We start from the raw sequence: 8,097 nt of genomic DNA, 5'->3' as shown, positions 1-8,097 counted from the left end.
GGCCAGGGATCGCAGCGGGGTTGGCGGCCGGGAGTGGGGGTGCAGTGGTTGCTAGAGTCAGGCCTGCCCGTGCTTCCTTGCTCCATAGGCCCTTCTACGCCTTGCGGGTGGTGTTGTTTGAAGGGGGTGTTGGGGTAGTCGTCTTTGCCCCCCCCCCTCTTTCTTCCCTTAACCCCCCCCCCCCGGTTGCCTGGTTACAGGGCGGCCATTTTGAGGGGCCTTTCCCAGTCTGCTGAATCGGGTGGCCATTTTGAAGCCGTGAGTCAGGGTGGCTCCCTCCTTTGGTATTCCCTGATACCCATTGGCTATCCGGCCACAGTGCCTTTTGGCTGGCTGGGTGCGTTAGGACACTTTATAAGACTGTTGCTTGGGGCACAGGGCTGGCCATGCCTCCTAAGAAAGGTAGTGGCCCTTCTAAGGGTAAACAGCGAGCTAAACGTCCGCCCCCTAAACGGCCCCCTCCTGTTATTTCTTCATCTGAGGATGAGGCCGATGTTTTGGGGCAGGAGGACATCCTGCGTCGGCTGCAGGCCCTTGAGTCGGCCAAGGGGGTGCCTGCTCCTTCGGGGGACGGTGGAGGTAGGAAGAGGTCTAGGCGCCTGGCCTCCAGGGATGCGGTGAACAGAGAAATTCTTATGCGTTTATCTGTTTTGGAAGGTTCAGCGACAGGTGCGGCTGGCTCTGCTCAGATGTCTTCGACTCAGGAAGTTGGTGCAGCGGCTGACGAAGCTGATCAGGGAGCTGAAGTGGTTGCGGCACCCGTGGCCTTGGCGGTGGAGCCTGAAGAGGACCTTGGTAAGGCTGCACCTACACAAACAGGATTCCCCTGGCCTTGGGGGTCCTGTGGTCAAGGGCCTCTTGGTGGAGCTCAGGGTGCTAGCTCGGGGGTTCCCCCCCAGTTCTCCCCAGCTTGGCCTCCTCTAGCGCAGCCACATTGGTCAGGTCAGGGTTTTGGAGCTGCTTCGCTGCCCTCATCGCTGCCCTCATCTGTACCTTCGGCAAACCTGGCAGGTGGGCAGCCTTTTGGCTGGCCTGGGATGATGGCTGGTCCGTGGGGGTATTACCCGTTTCCAGCTTTGGCGTACGGCAATGTTCCTTTTAGTGCCCTGCCATTTGGCGATGTAGCCCTTCCCCTGGGTGATCACCTGACACAAGCGACACGTGATAAGATATTGAAAGGGGACTATGTGGACGTCTTTTCCCTTCTCTTCAGAGAGCTGGAGAAGAAGGACAAAGACGATTTGGATGACCGTGACAAAGAAAGGCTAAAGCGTAGGAAGGTCGATAGAACCTGGGGCAATTGGCTCCCTGGGTTCTTGATTTATGCGGGGGTGTTAGCGAGGGCACAGCCACATAAGGCGGCTCCTTTGTTCCAGTATTTAGATATTATTTACAAAGGATATACGGGCTTCCTTGGAGGGGCATGGATGCAATACGACGAGGAATTCCGTATGCGTGCTGCCATGAATCCGGCCCTTCCCTGGGATCGCATTCATCAGCAATTGTGGCTTTCGGTGATGTCCCCTGCGAGGCCTAGTGTGGGTGACCGGTCAGACAGCGGTCATATTGTTCAGCGCTCTTCCTCAACCCCCAGCACCCGCGCTAACGCGGGGCAGCAGGTTCAACCCCGGCTGCTGTGCTGGGAGTTCGCCTTTAAAGGAGGCTGCAGCCGTAAACCCTGTAGGTTTAGGCACGAGTGCCCGTCCTGTTCAGGCCCCCACTCCTACACGGCCTGTCCCAAGTCCCGACAGGGCTCTGGAGGTAGGAAGTTCGGTGGATCAGGCGGTGGTAGCCAGCAGTCTGCTGGTAAAGGGCCCCAGTCCAATAAGACTGAGGGTCCTTGAGGGACTGTTACGGGCTTATCCCAAGGCTCGTGAGGCCCGGTATCTGTTGCAGGGGTTTACTTATGGTTTTCGGATCCCAGTTGTTGGTCCTCGTTCCTCTTTTCATTCGGATAATTTGCGTTCAGTGTTAGGTAAGGAAGACATTGTTAGAGCTAAGATTCAGAAGGAGTGTGCGGAAGGGAGAGTTTTGGGCCCTTTCGATTCTCCACCAGTTCCTAGGTTGAGGGTTTCCCCGTTAGGGGTAGTTCCCAAGAAAGCGGCAGGGGAATTTCGTTTAATTCATCACCTGTCGTTCCCTAAGGGTAAGTCAGTCAACGATGCGATCCCAGAGCATCTTTGTTCTGTCAAATATACTTCGTTTGATCAGGCGGTTAAGATGGTACGCAAGTGTGGGGTGGGGGCGGAGCTCGCTAAATGCGATATTAAGTCTGCCTTTAGACTGCTCCCAGTGCACCCAGAGGACTTTGAGCTCCTCGGGTTTGCTTTTGACGGAAAGTTTTTCATGGATCGCGCCTTACCGATGGGGTGCTCCATCTCTTGTGCTGCCTTTGAGACTTTCAGCTCCTTTCTTGAATGGGAGGTACGGCGCCGGGCGCATTGTCGCGACACGGCGCACTATTTAGATGATTTTTTGTTTTGTGGGCCGGTGGGGTCTGGACGGTGCGCCCACCTGCTGGACACCTTCATTAATATGGCTGAGGAGCTGGGGGTGCCATTGGCACATGAGAAGACGGAGGGGCCTTCGCAGGTTCTCACATTTCTGGGAATAGAAATTGATACGGTTAGACAGTGTTTCAGGCTTCCCTTGGTAAAGGTTCAGGACCTTAGGGCCAGGCTTCATGAGTTTAGGGGAAAGCGTAAGGTCACGCTCCTTGAGCTCCAGCAAGTAGTGGGGCATTTGAATTTTGCCTGTAAGGCGGTCGCCCCGGGCAGGCCCTTTTTAAGGCGACTTTGCGATGCAATGTCGCCCTTGAAGGCCCCTCACCATCGCTTGAGGCTTAGTACGGGCATTCAGGAGGACTTGCAGGTTTGGTCGGACTTCCTAGCCAGCTTTAACGGGGTTACGTTCTGGCGGGACGATTTATTACTTGAAGCGGAGCTTCAGGTTATGTCCGACGCCTCCGGTTCTTTGGGTTTTGGGATCTATTTTAGGAAACATTGGTGTGTGGGTCAGTGGCCTAGTGAGTGGCATAGGTGGGGTCTTGTCAGGGACCTTACGTTCTTGGAATTTTTTCCAATTCTGGTAGCCGTGTTTTTGTGGGGACGTGAGTTTTCCAACCAGACTGTACATTTCTGGTGTGATAACCAGGCTGTGGTACAAGTGGTTAATTCATTGACCTCTAGGTCCCCTAGGGTTATGAAGCTCGTTCGAGCCTTCACCCTTCTTTGCCTCCATTGGAACATATTGTTTAAGGCCAGACATGTTCCAGGGGTGGATAATGAGGTGGCGGACGCATTGTCTCGCCTACAGATGGATCGTTTCAGGCGGCTTGCCCCGGAGGCGGACCCCCATCCAGTGCAGATGCCGCAGGAACTTTGGCTGCTTGGGAGTCCGAGGCATTCAGGGCCATCTGGCTTGCAGTGGCCCCGAGCACCAGGAGAGCCTACAACAGAGCGGTAGGACAGTTTACAGGGTTCAGAGACAGGCTTAGCTTGCAGCAGCGCTGGCCTATCCCGGTTTCGCACTTGATGCGCTTTTGTGTGCATCAGAAGTTGCGGGGTCTTGCGGTTAAGTCGATTCGGGGTCAGCTTGCAGCGTTGGCGTATGTAAGCAAGGCACGGGGGTTCCCTGAGGCCACGGGGGACTTCCGTGTGCGGAAGATGTTGGAAGGTTGGTCCAGGGAAGCAGGGGCTCGAGTTGACACCAGGGAGCCTATTTCTCCCTCGGTGCTCAAGGGGCTTTTTGCGGTATGGGCCGAGGTTTGCAGTTCTGGGTATGAGACGCGGCTGTTTCACGCGGCGGCATTGACCGCGTTCTTTGGGGCATTTCGCATTAGTGAATTAGTGGCTCGGTCCAGTTTGGACCGGTCTGACCGTGCTCTTTTGGTTAGTGATTTACAGTGGGACGGGGATGCAGTCATTATTAAGTTACGTCAATCCAAGACGGATCAGTGGCGTAAAGGGGTTGTTATTCGGCTGGGGCCTTGCGCAGATGGAGAGTTGTGCCCGGTGAGGGCTCTCCGACGCTTCCTTCGGGTGCGGGGCAAGGAACAAGGGCTTTTGTTCAGGCACGGCGATGGTCGGCCTTTAACGCACTATCAGTTCTGGGCAGTTACCCAGAGAGCCCTTGATCGGCTGGGTTTGAAGGGAGTTAAATTCGCGACACATTCTTTCAGGATTGGGGCGGCTTCCACGGCGGCCGCAATGGGTTACTCGGCTGTAGCCATCCAAAGAGTTGGCAGGTGGCGTTCGTCAGCGTATCGGGCTTATGTTAGGCCCTTGTCTAAATTTTAAGCCATTACTAATTGAATTTTCTTTAGGTGCTGTGTCCTGCCGAGAGAAGCAAAGAATTCTGATCTGCGGGCACAGTATGGTTTTCTGGGCGGCCCACCAAGCACGGAGGACGAGGATTGGGTCGCAGTTGGGTCTGAGTGACTGGGCCCGGGTTGAGTGGCAGGGCCGTCGGGGCCTTCGGTGGCCCGGCCTGCTGCCTTTGTTATTTGGCCGGAGGAGTGGCCTCCCGCCCCACGTGTTAGTCATTCACCTAGGTGGGAATGATCTGGGGCTCATGCAAGGCAGGGCATTGTCCTTGCAAGTTAAACAGGACCTGCAGTTCATTCTTCGGCGGTGGCCTGGTGTTCTCATTATTTGGTCCGCCATGTTGCCTCGGCGGGTTTGGCGGGAGGCCTTGCACCGTCCGGCTATTGAAAGGGCTCGAATGAAGGCCAATAGGGCTATTCAAAAGGCTTTGGGTGAAGGGTTGGGTATTTACTTACCTCACCCTCGGATCAGGGCCACTTTTGCCGACCTCTACCGAGGTGACGGGGTACACCTTTCGGCGTCCGGCAACGAGGTGTTTTTAGATGACTTGCGGCAGGGGCTTCGGCTGGCCTTAAGCCATCTCTGGGGCGCCAGGGCCTAAGCAGAGGCTTGGCCTGGCGTTGGCAGGATAGAATTGGGAAATAGGGAGCGGGCCGGTGAGCACCCTTGGCGCTTCTCCATTTTGGGGAAGAGGGGTCTGCCTGAAGCGGATGGTACTGCTTGTGACGGCTGCCATGCTGCATGGGCAGACTGCCTTGGGGAACCCTGTGTGCAAGTCCTACCTCACTGCTGTACGGCTGAGGTGTGGGAGCTTGATTGGGGGAACCAAATTTGCCTGGCTGTCCAGGTAGCTGCCATCCGGTGGATGGCTTAAGCCTGGGGCTTCGGGGCTCGCCCAGACAGGTCGAGGCGGAGGTCCAAGGTGCGACCACGTGGCTCGTCCTGTACCGCTAGTTTGCCCTTGCCGCAGTTTGATAGTTATGGTTATAAATATTGTTATCTTAATAAAAGTGGCCCTTAGTACCAAACAGTGACGTCTGTCTCTTCATTCCGACTGGGGTGGCAAAGCGACCCCTTCTGCCGCCAGCCTGGCTGTGGGGCGGGGGGTCGTCATTTGCCTCCTCGGAAGGAGGAAGAGAAGGCGCGCTTTCCCCGGACATACGGGGATTGCGCGGGGGCGGAGCTTGCTAGCCGTTAGGCTGCTCCGCTCCCCCGCCGGCGTCAGTCGCCCGGGAAAGAGCTCGGCCCACCCTCCTCTCCCTGTATCGGTGCAGGATTAGCCGGTTGCTGTAGTCAGAGCCAGGTAGGAATTTTTTCCTCCGGTCACCTAATTGGCCCGGGTCCGGAGGTTTTTCGCCTACCTTGTACCGATATTGTGGTTGAGGTGATTGGCACGGTGGCGCTGTTTAGATAAATCATTTTGGCAGGATAGAATTGGGAAATAGGGAGCGGGCCGGTGAGCACCCTTGGCGCTTCTCCATTTTGGGGAAGAGGGGTCTGCCTGAAGCGGATGGTACTGCTTGTGACGGCTGCCATGCTGCATGGGCAGACTGCCTTGGGGAACCCTGTGTGCAAGTCCTACCTCACTGCTGTACGGCTGAGGTGTGGGAGCTTGATTGGGGGAACCAAATTTGCCTGGCTGTCCAGGTAGCTGCCATCCGGTGGATGGCTTAAGCCTGGGGCTTCGGGGCTCGCCCAGACAGGTCGAGGCGGAGGTCCAAGGTGCGACCACGTGGCTCGTCCTGTACCGCTAGTTTGCCCTTGCCGCAGTTTGATAGTTATGGTTATAAATATTGTTATCTTAATAAAAGTGGCCCTTAGTACCAAACAGTGACGTCTGTCTCTTCATTCCGACTGGGGTGGCAAAACGAAAACTGTGCGCTTCTGCAGCTCTTTTAGGAAATATAGCTGGAATATGAAAGGAAATGTCATAGATCAAGTTAAGATCTTTCAATATTTAGGCATAACTTTCTCCTATAATGCCAAATTTTCAGCACATTTATCCTCATCAGCTACCTCGGCTGAGAGAAGTGCAAATGCCATCCTCAAATTATTTAGAAGGAAAGGCACTGGCTTTCTCCTATGGCCTTAAAAACTTATCAGGCAAAATCTTTGGTTCAACTTTTGTATGGCTCACAAATTGGACTCTCTGCCAACTTTAAGATCCTTGAAACAGTCCAATCTTAGATCTTTATTTGGCGCTCCCAAGAGTACATCTAATGAAATACTTAGACAAGAGGCAGGATTACCCAGAGTTGAATTAAAAGCCTGGGAACAGGCAATATTCCTCTGGCTGAAAATTCATTATAATCCAAAGGGATAACTCATCTCCTAGCCACAGACCCCTACCCACCTTGGTTTATACAAATTTTTAATAAGATCAAGCAAATTAGCCTAAACCCCGAAGAGCTCTTTAATGGAACCTTGAACATGGCAAAAACACTCAGAGGCTTCTTGACATTGACATTGAATTACAAAATGAAGAAGCTCTGCTTCCCAAGAACTTCAGGTGTCTAAAATCTTGGTCCAGTTTTTCAGCTGCCCCATACCTATCCAGTATTACCCATGAGTCCTACAGATGGGCATTTTCCAGAGCCCGGTTTGAGGCAATGCCCTCAGCTGTATTGCACGATAAATTCTTGCAGATACCAATGCATGAGCGCTTATGCTCATGCATGTCCAACATGGTGGAATCTGTTACTCACATATTCTTATTCTGTGAATTCTATTGTGAAGAACGGTCTCGCCTCATATTACCTCTCTTGTCTAAATTCAACCCTTTGCAATCCTATTTGGAATTTAGACCAGAAATTTTGCGCAAATTCCTTCTAGAAGATTCTCAGAGCTCAGTAACCTATGCTGTGGCCAAATTCTGTTTTTTAGCTATTAGAAAACGTAAACTTCTTTTAGTGGAAAACACAATATAACTTTTATTCCCATTACTGTTATTCTATTTTAACTTTTATCCCTTTTATATCCTTGATCTTTTTGTAATGATAGTATTCATTTATTACTTGGAACTATATTGCTTTACACTGCTGGCTTTTGCTGTAATAAATAGAATGTATGTATGTATGATAGTCAAGCCTAGAACTGAGAGCATGAACTGATGCACAGCCATTGAGTGATGGAACTGAGACCAATAACTGATGGGTAGCCATTGAGCAACTCAAGAATAGAGATAATATGCGTGCTGTGCCTAGCTCCTGCTAATAATCAAGCTATGGTGTTCTGTACCATGAGGAATGCTTTAAACCAGCGCAAGGCATATACCATGATACTCACATCTGCCTCCAAATGCCTTAACAGGATGACATGGTCTACTATATCAAAACATTGTCTTAGATGTTAGATATTGTATACCTTACCACAAACTATGTAGCATCCGTGCAATATGACACGTAGGGAAGAGATCAAGAGAAATATCCCAGAGAAACATATTGTACTGGACAAAGCCAAAGGAGGCCTTTAAACAAAAAGGTTTGTTATATAAGAGAGACAGAAAAGGGAAAGGTTGGTTAGAGTCCAAAAGGGATTGAAAAAAGGGAACAAACACAGAAACAGGGAAGAACATACAATATCACATAGGCTTTCAAATAAAAAGCAGTAAAGTTGCTCTAATTCCACTAAGCACATGTTACCTCGGCTGTAGCAGGTTCCTCAGAGCATGTGCACAAGTATGTGTAGCACCAAGGTGATGGAGGAGTCCTTAACCTCTACCCACCATTCTTGGAGTCACGAGATTTCTACTCAAATGGAGACAAAGGAAGCT

General features: G+C 52.0%; 1 protein-coding gene across 2 annotated transcripts; it reads left to right on the top strand.

The window, feature by feature from the left end:
* The first annotated feature begins 661 nt into the window (after window positions 1-661).
* LOC129336105 (uncharacterized) lies at window positions 662-6,174 on the top strand. 2 transcript variants are annotated; one of them, XM_054989109.1, is made up of 3 exons: window positions 662-795; window positions 3,316-3,461; window positions 4,325-6,174. In XM_054989109.1, the coding sequence occupies exons 1-3, from the start codon at window positions 690-692 to the stop codon at window positions 4,358-4,360; spliced, it is 288 nt and encodes a 95-aa protein (XP_054845084.1). In that variant the 5' UTR covers window positions 662-689; the 3' UTR covers window positions 4,361-6,174. The 2 variants fall into 2 exon arrangements, with proteins under 2 accessions (XP_054845084.1, XP_054845083.1); XM_054989108.1 differs by lacking the exon at window positions 3,316-3,461.
* The last annotated feature ends 1,923 nt before the right edge of the window (window positions 6,175-8,097 follow it).

Source organism: Eublepharis macularius, chromosome 9 (assembly GCF_028583425.1).
Source record: "Eublepharis macularius isolate TG4126 chromosome 9, MPM_Emac_v1.0, whole genome shotgun sequence".
In the NCBI taxonomy this organism is placed as follows: domain Eukaryota; kingdom Metazoa; phylum Chordata; class Lepidosauria; order Squamata; family Eublepharidae; genus Eublepharis; species Eublepharis macularius.
Note: the sequence above shows the minus strand (reverse complement) of the source record. Positions and strands in the feature narration are given on the sequence as shown.

What these genes read in the sequence shown, in the direction of transcription:
- LOC129336105 (XM_054989108.1), top strand. Translation starts at nt 690, where the DNA reads ATGTCTTCGACTCAGGAAGTTGGTGCAGCGGCTGACGAAGCTGATCAG. An exon ending in GGAGCCTGAAGAGGACCTTG is followed by an intron (nt 796 to 4,324) that starts GTAAGGCTGCAC and finishes AATTTTCTTTAG; the next exon opens with GTGCTGTGTCCTGCCGAGAG.